Source organism: Chelonia mydas, chromosome 13, assembly GCF_015237465.2.
Source record: "Chelonia mydas isolate rCheMyd1 chromosome 13, rCheMyd1.pri.v2, whole genome shotgun sequence".
Taxonomy (NCBI): Eukaryota; Metazoa; Chordata; order Testudines; family Cheloniidae; genus Chelonia; species Chelonia mydas.
This window is the reverse complement of record NC_051253.2, coordinates 38,665,836-38,685,242: the sequence shown is the minus strand read 5'-3', so window position 1 is coordinate 38,685,242 and position 19,407 is coordinate 38,665,836. Positions and strand designations below refer to the sequence as shown.

Below are 19,407 nucleotides of genomic sequence, written 5' to 3'. Positions count from 1 at the left end.
AATATTGTGGGGGTGCCTCAGTTTCCCCTATGCAGTTCTTAAGTATCTAGGGGGTGGGGTAAGGGTGTATGATCGTTGCAGAGCCCTAGAGGGCAGGTGTGTGCAGGAGTCTGGACACAGAGAATGGCCGACACCCTGTTTCCTGGCAACTGATGGCCTGGGCCCTTCCCCCCTGCAAGGTGAGAGCTAAAGGGTTGGAGAACAAAGGAATCAGGTGACCTCCTGGCCCGAGAAAGGAACAAAGCCCAGAGGAGAAGGGGCTGGAGGGAGTTTCAGTTTGGGGCTGGCTGGGACATGGAGTGAAGGGCAGACGTGGTTGTCTGGCTCACTGCCCCCCAAAATGGACCCAGCTGAGGGGTCCTGTTCTCTGCACCTGCAAGCTCTGTTTTAGACCATGTTCCTGTCATCTAATAAACCTCTGTTTTACTGGCTGGCTGAGAGTCAAGTCTGACTGCGAAGTTGGGGTGCAGGACCCTCTGGCTTCCCCAGGAGCCCTGCCTGAGCGGACTCGCTGGGGGAAGCGCACGGAGGGGCAGAGGATGCTGAATGCTCCGAGGTCAGACCCAGGAAGGTGGAAGCTGTGTGAGCTGTGTGTCCTGAAGACAGGCTGCTCACAGAAAGGCGACTGCCCCAGAGTTCTGACTGGCTTCATGGGGAGCAGTTCCAGAGTATCGCCCAGGGACTCCGTGACACAAGGGTGGCAATTCCATGAGTGTGCTCCAGTGAGAATGTGCAGTAATTTGCTATCACTTTTTTTTTTTTTTGGGGGGGGGGGGGGGAGTGGGTCCTCACAGCCTGAAATAATTTCAAAGGAGGGCATGGCGAAAAAAATTTGAGAACCCCTGTGTGACCCACTGCACCCTGCAGGCCACAGAACCTCCCCCCCCACCACCACCACCACTTGTAGGTGAGTATTGTAACTTCTCTACCTAGCTCACAGAGATGGTGTTAGGATACCTTGGCTAGTGATTATTCGGCACTGTCTCAATGCTGTCTATGTATTTCTATTTAATACTTCTCTGTGTGTGACAGAGGCATATCTGAAAAAATATTGTAATCGCTCCGGAAGTTTGGGCCCCAGTGGGGATGTTTTCACTTCAGTCAAAGGAAATAAAACCAGCGAGTTCTTAACTGGGATTAGTGAACTTTGGCTGAACCCCAGCTTCTCCTGTGGGTTTTTACTCAAATTGGAAACCGGAGTTTGCAGAACTTCAGGGCTATTTTAACCCCCGTTTAGCGCACACCTCTCCCCCGTCCCCAACTTCTCCTTCAGTGCAGAGAGGTGGGGAACAGCAGCCAAATGGCTGGCTCCACACTGGCACTGTGAGCGCTGGTGCGGGACTGTCCGAGGTCTGGGGAGCAGAGGCCCCGGTTCTTAGCGCGGCACTGGGCCGCGCTGCCCCGGGATTTCTTTCACAGCGCATCGCCAGAGACCGTGTCTGTCCTGCCTTCGCCCGCGGGGGGAAGGGCTATTCAGATGAAAGGGATCCCGATTCCTTTACTCCGCCATTGGTCCGAGTGGCAGCGTGGTGAGGAGCCTAATCCAAGAGAGGACCCGTGCCCAATGTCGGCTCTCGCGCAACCCAGGCTGGTAAGAAAATGCCCATTGCTGACTTGAATTACACAAAGGACCCAAGGGGAGCGCTCACTAGTCACTGCGGGCAGAACTGGCAACTCCAGGGCGCCTCTGAAGAGCCTGCTTGAAAACACAAGCGCCTCCACTTGAGAGATTTGTTTTCCGGTCCAGGAAATTATCCCTGGTTTTCCCAGGCCGCCACACTAAGCCTCTGGAGTGTAAATGTATCCGGTAAAGACGAGCCTCTACACGAATGCCAGGTTCCCGATCCACCCCTAGGGGTTGATTTGTCTGTCCTTAAAGAAGGGAGCAGATGCAAATGAAGTGACAACATTTCCTGTCACAGCCCCGCCGTGTCCGCGACCCTGCAGGAGACAAAAGCTGCAGCCCCATGTGTCTGCAGTGAACACCCACCACTCTCACTGGGAAATTCACTCCCCACTTAGCAGAAGAAGATGCTCCTCTGGCTGCACGTTGCTTTCCTGGCAGCACTTCCCCAAGGTGATTTCTGGCCCTAAAAGATGCGGGCAGGGGAGACCAGTGTTACTGTGCACAAGGCTAAGATCGTTCTCTGTTCTGTCCTCAGGGGCCACTTCGCAGGTTCAGCTGGTGGAGTCTGGGGGAGGCGTGAAAATGGCGGGAGAGTCCATCAGCATCTCCTGTAAAGCCTCCGGGTTCACTTTTGGTGACTACTGGATGCACTGGTACCGACAGTCTCCCGGGAAGGGACCCGAGTGGGTGTCCCGCATTAGCTATTGGGCCGGAACCGACAAGAGATACGCTGAGTCGGTGAAAGGGCGATTCACCATCTCCAGAGACAACCCCAAGAACCTGCTCTATTTGCAAATGACCAGCCTGAGACCCGAGGACACGGCGGTGTATCACTGTGTGAGAGACACAGTGACGGGCAGGGAATCTAACCACGCACAAAAACATCCCCTTTGCAGTCACAGCCCGCCGTGGGGCACAGCCCAGGGGAAGAGTCAGACACACACAGAACTGAACCAAGGAGAAAATGGCCCCAACGCCGCGACCAGCGCGTGAAGGACACGGCTTTTGTGGGGCTGCAGAGACAGGTCAGGGCTGGGGGAGGACACACTGGAGGGTAGCAGGCCCCGTTTTCTTTGCTGCACACCTGCCCATCTGGGCTAGCAGCGAGCTTCCTCTCTCCCTGCCCCTAGGGGGCAGCACCCCCGCTCTCTCTTGCGTTCCCTCACTTAGATGATTCCCAAGCAGCCTCTAGGGAGCGGGCGGGGTGAGCATTTCTTTGGTGGACTCCGAGCTGTGGCAGGGGGCAGCCAAAAGGGGACAGGGTCAGATGTCACTAGCTGCTGGCAGATCTGATGCTGCCCCTTTGGCTTCCCCTTGGTGCCCCAGCTAGGAATGAAACCCAGGTGTCCTGGGACCCAGCCCAGTGATTGGACCACTAGGGCAGGGATATGGTTTTTCCAGTGTAGGAAGTTCAAATTAGTCTCCCGGATCCTGATTGGTGGGTTCCCGAAGAAAAGGGCGGGTTTCACAGGCAGCAGATTCCAATGGCTTCAGTGCACCTTTAACTGCAGTAATTGTCCGGTTTACTGGCCATGGGAGAGGTAATAGCGAAAACTGGCCAGGTGAAAACTCAGCACCCGCAGTGAGTGAGAATAGCCCCCCACCTTCCTGGGATGATATTACCTCCCCCAACTTGTCTTGTTGATCTCCTGGGACACACACACACACACACACACACACACCGCGGCACAACTGCCCTCCATAGAGCAGGGAAGAGAGTGAGACAGCCCAGTCCGGGTCTGCGCTGCTGTGCTGGGTTCAGACATTTGAGGAGGAGAGAGAGGCTTGTATATGGGATGTATGCGCCCCTGTTTGGTGTGTGTAGGCCGGATAGATCAATACAGAGAGAGGTTTGATAGACAGATGGATTAGATGAGTATCAGATAGAGAAAGGGATGTATGACATGGGTAGATAAGTAGTAGAAAGATGCACACTCTCACACAAAGAACAGGAGGACTTGTGGCACCTTAGAGACTAGCAAAATTATTGGAGCATAAGCTTTCGTGAGCTACAGTTCACTAATCGGATGCATTCTGATGAAGTGAGCTGTAGCTCACGAAAGCTTATGCTCCAATAGATTTGTGAGTCTCTAAGGTGCCACAAGTCCTCCTTTTCTTTTTGCGAATACAGACGAACAAGGCTGCTGCTCTGAAACACTCACCCAGATGGAGGGAGAACGGACGAGAGAGGGAGAACCAAACCCCCAGAGAATTTCACACCCTCTCACGACCACAGCCACACTCTGAGAGAGTCGCTGTTCCCCACACACCCTCCTCCCCCGACCTACACACGCACGGAGGCCGCTGCTGTCCTTTCCCAGGCATTTGTCTCCCCCAGAAGCTGCACCGGGGCTGTGGGGCTCATTGGCTTTCCCCCTCCCCCCGTACAGACATGCCAGGGGCTTGGTGGCTGGTGCTTTGGGCGCTCTCTGGCTTTCCAGGTGAGCACTGAGGGGCCCGGTCCCCGGGAACTCTGGGGGGCTCCATGGAAAGTTTAGACTTACCCCTCCCCTCTGTTCCAGGTGCCCTTTCCCAGGTGCAGCTGGTGGAGTCCGCCCCTGGGGTGGGGAAGGTCTCCGAGCCCCTCACTCTGACCTGCGCGGTCTCTGGGGAATCGATAGCGAGCAGCGATTACCTGCGGTAGCGGATCCCGGCGTCTCCAGAGACAGGACTAGAATACCTGGGCGTTATCACCCGCTCCGGGACTCCATTCCCGGCCCAGGCTCTCCGGAACCGCCTCACCCTCTCCAGAGACACCGCCAGGAGCCAGGTCTCCCTGCAGCTGCTGTCCCCGAGAGCTGCGGACCCCGCCACCGGCCACTGAGCCAGGAGAGAGGCCCAGCGACACAGACAAAGGGGGGCCTGGGACAAAAAGGGGGATGGGTACATTTCACAGGGACTTTCAGGGCAGTTGGAGACCGAGGGAGAGACTAGCTGGGAGAGGCGGATCCCTGCGGGTTGAAGAAGGGACCGAGACTCAAACCAGGCGGTGTGTCATCCCAGCCCCCTCTGCCAAACCTGAGCGCGGGTAACAGTGTCTGCAGGAGCGGATCAAAGAGACTCGAGCGCACGGGGGCAGCCTGACCCCCCAGCCCGGATGTGAGACTTTATTCCCCGGCGATGAGCGGCCCCTTGTGTCCCTGGGGGAGATAGTTACCAGGGGAATCCCAAAGCCTCTTCCGACATCGAGAGACCATTGCTCGCGAGCCTGGAGCGGCGTTTGCTTTCCCGGGGAGGTTTTTCTGCAGCAGGCCGGTCTCAGGCTGCGCTGGGGCATTTCTCACAGGGGTCTCGGCTGTGAGGTGCTGGGAGCAGAGCTCTGGGTCTGCGCTTGTGCCCTGCAGCGCCTGACACACTTCAGGTGGGTGTGAGAACCTCACAATAACCCGCCCTGTTCCCGGGGCGCCCTGACACCCATCAACCTGGAGTCTCCGCCCCTCTCCGGGGCAGGGTGTGGGAAGGGGGGTGACTTCGTTTCCTTTCCAAACCAGATAGCAGCGGCTGGGAGGCTGCAATAGACAGAAGCGGCTGCGCCTTGTGTTTGGGCCGTTAAGGGCTGGCGCCGCCCCATTATCCTGACAGGGAGAAGTGACCCTCCAGCTCAGCGAGCAATGCCGGTGTGGGTACAGTTTGTGTTCCTTTTAGCCGCTTGGAAAGGTGAGAAAATGTTTGAAAATACAGGGAACCTAGAAATTATGTCTTTTTAATTGTAGTGTATCTATTTCTGTTTGTCTGTATAAACCTCCTTTGTATCATCTATCTATCTATCTATCTATCTATCTATCTATCTATCTATCTATCTATCTATCTATCACCGCCATGAATTTGCATCCATTCAGGCAACATCATATTTTCTTTTTCTTTCTTTCTTTCTTTCTTTCTTTCTTTCTTTCTTTCTTTCTTTCTTTCACAGTCCAATCTATACAATGTTCCATGCACATCATTATCCCATCTCTTTGTATGTTTCTAATCCCCCAGTAGCTAGTCATCCATCCAGTGTCCCTGCGCTGTACTTATCTCTCTATCCATCCGCATTTCCCCCTCTACTGTCTTCTCTCTCCAGCTATGCTTTCCTCCACTCTATTAGCTTGAAACTTCTCTGTCTATCTCTGTTGCTTAGATGCCCCTTATCACTCTAGTGAGAGTCATCAGGTATGACCGTTTATCATTCTGCTTATTAATGTGCTTTCTCCACCAGGTGCCCAGTCCCAGATGCAGCTGGTGGAGTCCGGGGGGGCTGGTAGAAATGAAGGGGAGTCCATCCGGCTCTCCTGTAAAGGCTCCGGCTTCTCCTTCAGCAGCTACGACATGTTCTGGTACCGGCAGAGTCCCGGGAAAAGCCCGGAGTTTGTCTCACGTATTAACTACTACGGGACAGGCCCAAGTTACGCGGCTTGGGCCCAAGGGCGATTCACCATCTCCAGGGACAACGCCAGGAGCGAGCTGTACCTGGAAATGAGCCGCCTGAGGCGGGAGGACGCCGCCCGGTATCACTGCGCTGATAGAGACGCACAGTGCGCGAAGCCGGTGTCAGCTCAGACCAAAAAACCCTTCCCCGGGCCCCAGGGGGAAAGTCTGTTCTCTGAGGAGCGGAGAGACCTGGTGCGCTCCGTGCAGGGAGCGAAGGGAAAGTGAGTCACTGCAGGGGGTACTAGAGGTGACTGCCGGAGAACACAGGAAACCCCAGCCCCACCGCTTGCCAGTCTGCGGCCAGCTTCCCCCTTCCCGCAGCGTGTGGGCCCCACCCTCGATCCCTAGGCTGGACCCACCTCTCCCCGAGTGATGTGAAGAGGGGAGCTGCAGGGAGAGCATGAGGGCGCTTGTCCTATGCACTCCAGAGCGCTGCGTCCCAGCGCCCCTCCCCGTGAGCCCGGCCCCTGCTCCCTGACAGGGCCGCTGCAGGGAGAGAGAGGAGAAAAACTGACCCTGAATCGCCACGCGTGGGTGTGTCTGTATGTGACTGTGTGAGCCGGGCAGAGAGAGAGAGAGAGAGAACGTGTGTGTCTGTGCGTGTGACAGAGATATGGTATGAATCACGCCCGTCTCAGGCTGCCCTGAGGCATTTCTCACAGGGGTCTCGGCTTTGTGGTCCTAGGAGGAGAGCTCTGGGTTTTCACTTGTCCATTGTAGCGGCGCCCAACACACTTCTGGTTGGTGTAAGAACCTCACAATAACTCACCCTGTTCCCGTGGCGCCCTGACACCCATCAGCCCGGAGTCTCCGCCCTTCTCCAGGGGCAGGGTGTGGGCAGGGGGGTGACTTCGTTTCCTGTTCCAAACCCGGCAGTCGCCTCTGCCTGGGAGGGTGAGACAGAAGCAGTTTGTGCTGTTAAGGGCTAAGCCCCTCCTCGTCTTTACAGGGAGAAGTGACCCTCCAGCTCAGCGAGCAATGCCGGCGTGGGGACAATTTGTGTTCCTTTTAGCAAATTGGAAAGGTGAGAAAATGTTCGAAAATTCAGGGAATGTAAAGATTATGTATATTGAATTGCAGAGTGTATCCAGGTCTTTGTTTGTCTGTATATCCCGCCTTAGTATCCATCCATCTATCTATCATCCACACATTTGCATCCATCTAGGCATCATAGTGTATTTTCTTTTTCTTTCTTTCTTTCTTTCTTTCTTTCTTTCTTTCTTTCTTTCTTTCTTTCTTTCTTTCTTATACAATGTTCCATGCACATCATTATCTCATCTGCATGTTTCTAATCCCCCACTAGCTGTTCATCCATCCACTATTCCTGTGCTGTATTATCTCTCTACCCATCCGGATTTCCCACACTACGGTAGTCTCTCTCCCTGTATGCTTTCCACCACTGTATTAGCTAGTAACATGTATGTCTGTCTCTGTTGCTTATATCCCCTTATCACCCTGGTGAGAGTCCACAGGTATGAACAATGATCATTGTGCTCATTAATGTGTTTTCTCCATCAGGTGCCCAGTCCCAGATGCAGCTGGTGGAGTCCGGGGAGGCTGGTAGAAATGAACGGGAGTGCATCCGGCTCCCCTGTAATTGCACTGGGCTCGCCTTCAACACCTATTGAATACACTGGTATCGGCAGAGTCGCGGGAAAGGACCCCAGTTTGTCGCACGTATTGACTAGGATGGGTCTAGTCCTTGTTAAGTGGATTGGGTTCAAGGGCGATTCACCATCTCCAGAGACAACGCCAAGAGTGAGCTGTACCTGGGAATGAGCAGCCTGAGATGGGAGGACACCGCCTGGTATCACACTGCTCTGTTAAAATCATAGAATATCAGGGTTGGAAGGGACCTCAGGAGATCATTTAGTCCAACCCCCTTCTCAAAGCAGGACCGATCCCCAATTAAATCATCGCAGCCAGGGCTTTGTCAAGCCTGACCTTAAAAACTTCTAAGGAAGGAGATTCCACCACCTCCCTAGGTAACGCATTCCAGTGTTTCACCACCCTCCTAGTGAAAAAGTTTTTCCTAATATCCAACCTAAACCTCCCCTACTGCAACTTGAGACCATTACTCCTTGTTCTGTCATCTGCTACCACTGAGAACAGTCTAGAGCCATCCTCTTTGGAACCCCCTTTCAGGTAGTTGAAAGCAGATATCAAATCCCCCCTCATTCTTCTCTTCCGCAGACTAAAAAATCCCAGTTCTCTCAGCCTCTCCTCATAACTCATGTGTTCCAGTCCCCTAATCATTTTTGTTGCCCTCCGCTGGACGTTTTCCAATTTTTTCCACATCCTTCTTGTAGTGTGGGGCCCAAAACTGGACACAGTACTCCAGATAAGGCCTCACCAATGTCAGATAGAGGGGAACGATCACGTCCCTTGATCTGCTGGCAATGCCCCTACTTATACATCCCAAAATGCCATTGGCCTTCTTGGCAACACGGGCTGTCACGGAGTGTGGGGGAGTCCAGGCCCTGCACCCCTCTTCCTGGGATTCACTGAGACTCTCAGCCAGCCAGTAAAACAGAAGGTTTATTGGACAACAGGAACACAGTCCAAAACAGAGCTTGTGGGTACACCCAGGACCCCTCAGTCAAGTCCTTCTGGGGGAGCAGGGAGCTTAGACCCCAGCCCTGGGGTTCCCTGTGTTCCTCCACCCAGCCCCAAACTGAAACTAAACCCACCCAGCAGGTTCCCTGCTGAAGCCTCCCTCCACATTCCTGGGCAGAGGTGTTACCTCCCCTCCCCCTCCTGGCTCAGGTAACAGGCTCTCAGGTCTCCCGTCCCCAGGGCACATTCCCAGGTCAACACTCCCCCCTCCCTGCTGCGTCACATCGTCACATCTCTCCCCCCTTCGAGACTGAACTGAGCAGGGTCACTGTGACCAGTGACCTGGGGAAGTTCGGGGCCCCCTCTCCGGGACAGCGCATCCGCTATCAGGTTGGCACTTCCCTTCACGTGGACCACGTCCATGTCGTAATCCTGCAAGAGCAGGCTCCACCTCAGGAGCTTGGCGTTGGCTCCTTTCATCTGGTGCAGCCAGGTCAGGGGAGAGTGGTCGGTGTAGACGGTGAAGTGTCGCCCGAAGAGATAGGGCTCTAGTTTCTTGAGGGCCCACACCATGGCCAGGCACTCCTTCTCGATGGCCGCGTAGTGTTGCTCCCGGGGCAGCAACTTCTTGCTCAGATACACAATGGGGTGTCTCTCCCCCTTTTCATCCTCCTGCATTAACACCGCTCCCAGTCCCGTGTCGGAGGCGTCGGTGAACACCACAAAGGGCTTGTCAAAGTCTGGGTTTGCCAGAACTGGGCCACTGACCAGAGCCTCCTTCAGCGCCCGGAAAGCCTCCTGGCACTGCTCGGTCCAGACCACCTTGTCTGGCTTCCCCTTCTTGCATAGCTCAGTGATGGGGGTGGCTATGGCGCTAAAGTGGGGCACAAATCTTCGGTAGTATCCTGCCATCCCAATAAAGGCTTGGACCTGCTTTTTGGTGTGGGGAGCGGGCCAGTCTCTGATCACTTCCACCTTGGCCGGTTCTGGCTTTAGGCGGCCGCTCCCCACCCGATGGCCCAGGTAAGATACTTCAGCCATCCCCACCTTGCACTTCTCCGCTTTTACAGTCAGCCCAGCCCCCTGGAGTCGGTCCAGCACTTGTCTAACCTGGGACACGTGGTCCTCCCAGGTCTGGCTAAAGACACAGATGTCGTCAATATATGGCACGGCAAAACTCTCCATCCCCCTCAGGAGCTGGTCCACCAGGCGCTGGAAGGTGACCAGCGCTCCCTTGAGGCCGAAAGGCAGGGTCAGGAACTCATAGAGCCCCAGAGGGGTGATAAAGGCCGATTTCAGCCGGGCATCTGCATCCAGCGGCACTTGCCAGTAGCCCTTTGTAAGATCCATGGTGGTAAGGTACCGAGCTCCTCCCAGCTTGTCTAGGAGCTCGTCCGGCCTGGGCATGGGGTAGGCATCAGGCACAGTGATGGCATTGAGCTTCCGATAGTCCACACAGAACCGGACCGACCCATCCTTTTTGGGGACCAGCACCACCGGCGAGGCCCAAGGGCTGGCCGATGGCTGGATCACCCCCAAAGCCAGCATGTCCCGGACCTCTCTTTCCAGGTCCTGAGCAGTTTTCCCTGTGACTCGGAAGGGGGAGCATCTTATCGGCGGGTGCGACCCCGTCTGCACCCGGTGGACAGTCAGATTAGTGTGTCCAGGCTGGTTGGAAAACAGCTGTCGGTACGGATGCAGCACCCCCCTGACCTCAGCTTGCTGGGCAGGGGTTAGCTGATCCGAGAGGGGAATTGTTTCCAGGGGGGAACCAGCTCTGGTCCCAGGGAACAGATCTACTGAAGGGTCATCTCCCTGCTCCTCCCACTGTCCACACACGGCCAACACCACATTCCCCCTAGCATAATATGGCTTCATCATATTCACATGGTACACCCGGCGGTGGTGCGCCCGGTTCGACAGCTCCACCACATAGTTTACCTCATTGAGCTGCTTGACGACCTTGAAAGGGCCCTCCCAGGCGGCCTGTAGTTTGTTCTTTCTCACGGGGATGATAACCATCACCTGATCCCCGGTGGCGTAGGCCCGGGCCCGCGCCGTGCGGTCATACCAGACCTTCTGCTTCCTCTGGGCTCTGGCCAGATTCTCCCTGGCCAGGCCCATGAGTTCAGCCAGTCTCTCTCGGAAGATCAGGACATACTCCACCACTGACTCTCCATCGGGAGTGGCCTTCCCCTCCCACTCATCTCTCATCAGGTCCAGGGGGCCCCTCACCCTCCTTCCATATAACAGTTCGAAAGGCGAAAATCCGGTAGACTCCTGGGGCACCTCCCTGTACGCGAACAGCAGGTGAGGTAAGTACTTGTCCCAGTCCTGCGGGTGCTGGTTCATAAAGGTTTTCAGCATCATCTTTAGCGTCCCGTTAAACCTCTCCACCAGCCCATTGGACTGGGGGTGATACGCTGAGGCCCAGTCGTGCCGGACCCCACATTTCTCCCACAAGCACCGGAGCAGGGCCGACATGAAGTTGGAGCCTTGGTCTGTCAAGACTTCCCTGGGGAACCCCACTCGGCTGAAAATGGTCAGGAGTGCATCTGCCACGGTGTCGGCTTCAATGGAAGCTAAGGGTACTGCCTCGGGGTAGCGGGTGGCAAAATCTACCACCACCAGAATGTATTTCTTCCCCGACCGGGTCGTCTTGCTGAGAGGCCCCCGATGTCCATGGCCACCTTCTGGAAAGGCTCCTCTATGATGGGCAAAGGTCTCAAAGCCGCTTTCCCCTTGTCCCGGGCCTTCCCCACCCTCTGACAGGGGTCACAGGATCGGCAATACTGCCGGACCGTGGTAAAGACCCCGGGCCAGTAAAAGTTCTGTAGCAACCTCTGCTGGGTGCGCCGGATTCCCTGGTGCCCTGCGAGGGGGATGTCATGGGCCAGGTACAGGAGCTTGCGGCGATACTTCTGGGGGACCACCAGCTGCCTCCTGATCCCACAGGACTCCCCTTCCCCTGGGGGAGCCCATTCTCGGTACAGGAACCCCTTCTCCCACAGGAACCTCTCCTGGCAGCCTCTCCTCATGGTCCGTCCCACACTGAGATCGGCCAGGTCCCTGAGCTTCTGCAAGGAGGGGTCTTTCCTCAACTCGGCCTGGAACTCAGTGGTTGGGGAAGGGATGGGGCCCGGTTCCCCCTCAGTGGTCAGGTCTGAGGCCTCAGCCTCTCTGAGCCGTGCCCCTCGGCGCTCCCTCCCCACCAGGGTAGGGTCCTGCGCCTCCGGTGTGGTACCCTCCCCAAGGTCAGGGTGCAGTGCCCCTCGCCGGCTCTGGCTATGGGTCACAACCAGGGCGGTCTGGGGGTTGCTTGGCCAGTCCTCTAGGTCTCCCCCCATCAAAACTTCAGTGGGCAAATGGTGGTGCACCCCCACATCCTTGGGGCCCTCCTTGGCCCCCCATTTCAGGTGCACCCTTGCCACGGGCACCTTAAATGGGGTCCCGCCCACCCCCGTCAGGGTCAGGTAGGTGTTGGGCACCACCCGATCTGGGGCCACCACCTCGGGCCGGGCCAGCGTCACCTCCGCCCCCGTATCCCAGTATCCATTGACCTTCCTCCCATCCACCTCCAGGGGAACAAGGCACTCTCTCCGGAGGGACAGCCCCGCGCCCACCCTGTAAACTGAGCACCCTGAGTCCGGAGCATCCGGCCCTCTGGTGGAGCTGGCCGGGGGTACTCTTCCCTCCTGAGCAGGTGGTAAACTGGTAGCCCCCCCTTCCTGGGTCGTCTGCCCCTCGTCCAGCTGAGTCCCTACCCAGTTAACCCTGGGTAGGTTGGGTCTGCTCAGTTTGTCCCTGAGCCCAGGGCACTGGGTCCGTACGTGGCCTCTCTGGCCACAGTGATAGCAGCTCAGGTCACGTTGGTCCCCTCGAGCGGGTCGGAGGGGCCCGACGCCAGGCGTTCCCCTTGGGAGGGGGTTCTCCCTATTTCCCCGCTGGGAGGCCCCATGGTGACTCTCTCTCTGCATCGGGGGGGGGGCCTGTTCTTTTGGGACTCCTCCCGGCTACCCCCTGACCGACTGTTCACAAACTCGTCGGCCAGCTGCCCTGCGTGCTGGGGGTTCGCGAGCTTTTTGTCCACCAGCCACAGCCTCAGGTCGGAAGGGCACTGTTCATACAGTTGCTCCAGTACGATCAGGTCAAGCAGGTCCTCTTTAGTTTGGGCCCCCACTGCCCACTTGCGGGCATATCCCTGCATCCTGTTGACCAGTTGTAGGTAGGTGGCCTCAGGCGTTTTACGCTGACTCCGGAACCTTCTCCAGTACATCTCGGGGGTCAGCCCAAACTCACGGAGCAGGGCCTGTTTGAACAGTTCGTAGTCCCCTGCCTCCGCCCCTGTCATTCGGCTGTACACCTCCACGGCTTTGGGGTCCAGTAAGGGGGTGAGGAACTGGAGCCTGTCTGCAGGGTCAACCCTGTGCATCTCGCAGGCATTCTCAAAGGCCGTCAGGAAGCTATCTATGTCCTCCCCCTCCTTCCGCTGGGCCAGGAGGCACTTATCAAAGCTCCTTGCGGTCTTGGGTCCCCCCTCACTCACCGCAGCGGGGGCCCCACTGCTCCTCAGCCTGGCCAGCTCCAGTTCATGCTGTCTTTGTTTCTCCTTCTCCTCCTGCTCATGTTGACGTTGTTTCTCCTTCTCCTCCTGCTCATGTTGACGTTGTTTCTCCTCATGTTGACGTTGTTTTTCATGATCCTCCAGCTCCCTCATTTTCATCTCCCTCTCCCATTCCAGCCGCATCCGCTCCAGGGATGGGGAGCTCCGCAGGGAGGATCCCCTGCTGGCTGCTGGGGTCAGGGTACCCTCGGTATTCACTGGGCTTCCCCCAACCCCTCCCCCAGGCATAGGTAGGGAGGGTCTTGGGATGTCCTGGGCAGCAGTCTGACCCCTCCCAGCCCGGTCAGGCCCCGGGGCACACGCTGCGTCCCCCGGGCGGCTTCCCTCAGGGACAGGGATCGGGTCATTCAAGCGATCCCTCTCCTCCAGCTGGGCAATCAGCTGTTCCTTGGTGGACCTTCCGATGCGCAGCCCCCTCTGCCTGCACAGCTCCACCAGGTCGCTCTTAAGGCGTTTAGCGTACATCTCCCGGCTGGCCACTCGCAGGCCGGGCAGCTTTCCACGGTTTCCAGGAAAAGCCCCTAGTGTGCCAGTCCTTCTTGAGGTCACCACCTCTTTGCCAGGGTCGAGCTGCAGACTCCTCCGCCCCTGGGACCACTCGCTGCAATCCCCCGGGGGACCCTGTTACTGCAAAAGTCCTTCTCTCTGGTCACACACTCCCAGGGGTTAACCGCCCCCTGGAACCGTCTCTCTCTGAAGCTTCAGCACGCCTGGTCCCCGTCAATCCCCCTTCGTTTTACTGTTCCCCAGTCACTTACTGCAGGAAGCGCCGTTCACGGGGTGCAGTAGATCCCACCGCTACCACCAGTTGTCACGGAGTGTGGGGGAGTCCAGGCCCTGCACCCCTCTTCCTGGGATTCACTGAGACTCTCAGCCAGCCAGTAAAACAGAAGGTTTATTGGACAACAGGAACACAGTCCAAAACAGAGCTTGTGGGTACACCCAGGACCCCTCAGTCAAGTCCTTCTAGGGGAGCAGGGAGCTTAGACCCCAGCCCTGGGGTTCCCTGTGTTCCTCCACCCAGCCCCAAACTGAAACTAAACCCACCCAGCAGGTTCCCTGCTGCAGCCTCCGTCCACATTCCTGGGCAGAGGTGTTACCTCCCCTCCCCCTCCTGGCTCAGGTAACAGGCTCTCAGGTCTCCCGTCCCCAGGGCACATTCCCAGGTCAACACTCCCCCCTCCCTGCTGCGTCACATCCTCACACGGGCGCACTGTTGACTCATATCCAGCTTCTCCTCCACTGTAACCCCTAGGTCCTTTTCTTTAGAACTGCTGCCTAGCCATTCGGTCCCCAGTCTGTAGCCGTGCATGGGATTCTTCCGTCCTAAGTGCAGGACTCTGCACTTGTCCTTGTTCAACCTCATCAGATTTCTTTTGGCCCAATCCTCTAATTTGTCTAGGTCCCTCTGTATCCTATCCCTACCCTCCAGCGTATCTACCTCTCCTCCCAGTTTAGTGTCATCTGCAAACTTGCTGAGGGTGCAATCCACACCATCCTCCAGATCATTTATGAAGATATTGAACAAAACTGGCGGTAGGACTGACCCTTGGGGCACTCTGCTTGATACTGGCTGCCAACTAGACATGGAGCCATTGATCACTACCCATTGAGCCCAACGATCTAGCCAGCTTTCTGTCCACCTTATAGTCCATTCATCCAGCCCATACTTCTTTAACATGCTGGCAAGAATACTGTTAGAGACGCACAGAGCGGGGAAGCCGGTGTGAGCTCGGACAAAAACCTCCTGACCCCCGCTGGAGGCCCAGAGGGGTAAAGTCAGCTCCCTGGGGAGCCTGGGGGGCAGAGACCTAATGTGCTCAGTGTGGAAGGGCCTGGAAACTTAGTCACTGTAGGGGGACCAGGGAGGTGTGAATCCTCGGGGACACAAGAAACCCCAACCCTACCGCTTCCATCAGACTAACAGAGCTGGCCCAGAGGGGGTGTGCCACACTGGGACCTGGCTTGGGTCTGCCTGCTGTTCCGCAGACGGGTGAGACACAGCGAGAGGAGGAAAGACAGACAGACACACAGCACCCTTCCCTCTCCCTTCCCAGCGCATTGCTGGGGGTTTGCAAAGGGGAGGATCTACTCAGCGCCTCATCCCAGCTCCCGTCCCCTGGGCGCTCCGGCTCTCTGAAAGCCACGCGGGGCTGCGAAGCCGTAACCTGAGCCCGGGTTTACGCAGCCTCCCTGAGCGTTCACAGCTGGGCGGGACCAGAGGCGGAGCTGGAGCAGCGATTCTTCTTCACGTCTGGACCGCGATTCAATAGTTCCAAGGCAATCACCGAAGCAGATAACCAATAACCAATGAGAAATAACTGCAAACAAAAACCCCAATGGACAACACACAAATCAATTCCCAACATACAGAAATCTGGTAACCAAAACTTCCCAACAAACACTAACCAATAACAACACAACAGAATCAACATGTGATCTTGAATATTTATTTAAATTCACTTGCGACTCTTTTTAGGGGTACACATTTTATTTTAAAAACTCCAGATACAAAACATGCAACAAACATAGCCAAGTGTAACTCAGTTTTTACCATGAGAAAACCCCTCTGAAAGCCATAGAAGATCTGTTGCGTTAAAGAATCAAGGGAACTCCAAATTTTCAAGTCGGAAAAGGTCCCCGCTGTCTAGGTCAGTAACACGGTGAGAGGAAGAGGTGATAGATGAAGAATTGGTGGGGAACAGAGAAGGAGGGGGACTGGGGATTTCAAAGGAGGTGAAAGGACCTAGGTGTCTGACTCCCTTTGGGGTTTATTGGGATTTGAGTGCCTAACTCCCTTAGGCAGCTTTGGAAGTCCCAACCAAGACCACAAGCGGGGCGTGCGGGGAAAAGAGAAAGAGACACAGACAGACAGAGTCAGGACTCACACTCTCATACTGTGCTGTGTCTGTGTCTCTTTATACAACACAGGGAAACCACACGGTGAGAGCTGAGTTCCGAAGGGCTAGAGGAAGACATGCAGCGTCTGGCTACCCACCGACACGGCTTCTCCGCCGGGGTCTGGCGGCTCCTGCGGCCGAAGATAAGGAAGACCGCGAGACGGCTCCCCGACTATTTAGGTAGGGTTAGTACCCGATCCCTGCGCGTCACAGAGCGCGAACCTTTCTGTGTCTGCCTGCGAGCTAGAATTTGTTACAGGTGCCGGCAGAGGTTTGCAGCCCGAGGCTCACGCTTCAGCCGACTCGCCCGAGCTGTCCGAGCTCGGTTGGGTCAGCGGCTGGACTGGAGAGATTTGATACTTTCCAAATGATTAAATGTGTCTTCCTGGCGCTGGCCCTGGCGCCGTGTGAGTCTCTGTGTGTCTCTGTGTGTGGCTGTTCGCGTTTCTCTGTGTGTGTAACCGGGGGGAGGCAGAGGGAGCCTTTGCTCTCTGGGCATCTGATTAAAGGATTATTTTGGACTCTCCCACCCTTGTTTCTAGGTGCCCTTTCCCAGCTGCAGCTGGTGGCCTCCGGCCCTGGGGTGGGGAAGGTCTCCGAGCCCCTCACACTGACCTGCGCTGTCTCCGGGGTCTCCATCACTTCTCGGGATTACGTATGGCACTGGCTCCGTCAGCCTCCTGGAGAAGGGCCGGAGTCCATGGGACGGGTATATCTATATAGCGGGAGCACACACGCTCCGTCTCTCCAAGGCCAAATCACCATCTCTGCAGACACCGCCAAGAACCAGGTCTCCCTGACGCTCCGCTCCCTGACAGCTGCAGACACCGCCACCTATTACTGCGCCAGGAGAGACATGGTGACACAGAGACCGGGGGCCTGGGACACAAAGGGGGCCAGCCACACTCGTCCCCTCCCAGAGAGAAGGCACCTGACTTTGCCCTTGCGGTCCGCCCCCTTCCGCTGTCCCTTGAAGGAGACGCGTTCTCAGAGGCCACCAGGAAGCTGGAGAGAAGGAGAGAAAGAGGAAACACCTGCGCTGGTGAATGGGCAGCAGAGACTTTGTTACAGGAGTCCGGCAGTTTCGGAATCCCTAATCTAGGCCTGCGATTGCAACAGTCTCTCCTGTCTGCTGAGCAGCTGAACTGGGGAACTGAGGTTCTGGGGTTCTTTCTGACAAATGACCGGCTATTTCCTGGCTGCGCTAGCCCTGGCCACATGGGAGTGTGTGTGTGTGAGAGAGAGAGACAGAGAGAGAGAGAGAGGAGAATCTGAGACAGGTGCCCGGCCCTGAGGTGGGGCAGGTCTCCGAGCCCCTCCCGCTCACCTGCGCTGTCTCTAGGTTCTCCATCACTGGTCAGTGTGACCGGGAAGTGGGACTGTTCTTAATGTTCCCTCTGAATAGTGTGGGGGTGCCTCAGTTTCCCCTAGGCAGTTCTTAAGTATCTAGGGGGTGGGGTAAGGGTGTAGGATCACTGCAGAGCCCTAGAGGGCAGGTGTGTGCAGTGGTCTGGACACAGAGAATGGCCGACACCCTGTTTCGTGGCAAGAGATGGCCTGGGCCTTCCCCTTCCCTCCCTCTCCCCCCCCCCCCACCACAAGGTGAGAGCTAAAGGGTTGGAGAACAAAGGAATCAGGTGACCTCCTGGCCCGGGAAAGGGACAAAGCCCAGGAGAGGAGGGGCTGGAGGGAGTTTCAGTTTGGGGTTGGCTGGAGACATGGAGTGAAGTGCAGACGTGGTTGTCTGGCTCACTGCCCCCCAAAATGGACCCAGCTGAGGGGTCCTGTTCTCTGCACCTGCAAGCTCTGTTTTAGACCATGTTCCTGTCGTCTCATAAACCTCTGTTTTACTGGCTGGCTGAGAGTCACGTCTGACTGCAGAGTTGGGGGTGCAGGACCCTCTGGCTTCCCCAAGGAGCAGAGGATGCTGAATGCATCCCAGGTCAGACCCAGGAAGGTGGAAGCTGTGTGAGCTGTGTGTCCTAAAGACAGGCTGCTCCCAGAGAGGAGACTTCCCCAGAGTCCTGACTGGCTTTGTAGGGAGCAGTTTCAGAGCATCACCCGGGGACTCCGTGACAGTCAGCACTCCTACTGGCACTGGATCTGGCAGCCTCCCGGGAAAGGGCTGGAGTCGCTGGGGTGGATACATCCCTCTACGGGGCAGACATCCTACCCCCCTTCCCTGCAGAGCACGGTCACCATCTACGCAGATGCCCCCGAGAACCAGGTCTCCCTGCAGCTCGGCGCCCTGACTGCTGCGGACCCCACCACGTATTACTGTGCCAGGGGACACACAGTGACAGAGACTGGGGCGGGGGGGGGGCGGTGCTGGCACAAAAAGGAGGTGGCTCGAAACGTCAGCGGGGCCCATTGGGAGTTGCAGGGAGAGAAACACACGGGGAGGGGCAGTGATTCAGGCAATGCTGGGTAGGCTTCGCTGTCGGGTGGTGCAGATGTTTCACAGGATCATTGAACCATAGGGGAGAAGGGACCGCACAGGCCAGGGTGTTAGCTACTCTCGTTACCAGCCAGAGAGAGTAGGACACACACTGAGACTTCAGCACCCCACTTTGCCACAGGGTCCTAGCCCTCTCACAGACAGACACAATCCCCAGCTCACCTACAGTCACACTCACTCGCACAGGGCTTAATCTGTGCCAGGGCTGAGCCTGGCCCCTCTGGGTTTGCCGGGTCAGCTATGAAAGTACAGATGTTGCTTGGGCCCCAGCACCTCTTTCATTACAAATTAAGCACTGCACTCACACCCAATTAAAACACAGTGTCAACCCCTGCCCCCATCCACATATTCACACCCAGACCCAGAATGTGCCCCACCCACAACCTCACACCCACAGTCACATCTACCCACCTGCAAAAATATCCCACCTGCACCCACTCCCCTCCCCAGTACCACTCAGCTTCTGACTGCCGGATGCCGGGACTGGACAACAGGGGATGGATCACTCCCTCATGGCCCTGTTCTCTTCATTCCCTCTGGGGCACCTGGCACTGGCTGCTGTCGGAAGACAGGACACTGGCATGGATGGTCCTTTGCTCTGACCCAGATGGGCCGTTCTTATGCTCACTCTCAGAAACATCCACCAACACCCGCAGAGTCACATCCGCCTCCCCTGACTCTTCTCAGCCTCTCCCCTGCATTACTGGGCCGTGTCCTGTTTACCCCCATCCCATCTCCGGGCGTGGGGCGCAAAGGGAGTGATTCAAAGAGAGATGGGGCGTCTCTTTCTCAAAGGCCAACCACAAGTAATTGGGGTTGATGCTGGAGGCCC

At 56.6% G+C, this 19,407-nt stretch overlaps 1 protein-coding gene and 2 gene segments (V, D, J or C); all 3 read left to right on the top strand.

The window, feature by feature from the left end:
* The window catches only part of LOC119563617 (immunoglobulin lambda-1 light chain), a 216,385-nt gene that overhangs the window by 172,388 nt on the left and 24,590 nt on the right, over positions 1-19,407 (top strand). The window lies entirely within an intron of this gene.
* Positions 5,009-7,959, top strand: LOC122462783. The segment is given in 3 exon segments: positions 5,009-5,284; positions 5,826-6,258; positions 6,987-7,959. Coding segments are annotated over 3 exon segments (489 nt in total).
* Positions 16,158-17,491, top strand: LOC119567877. The segment is given in 2 exon segments: positions 16,158-16,297; positions 16,660-17,491. Coding segments are annotated over 2 exon segments (663 nt in total).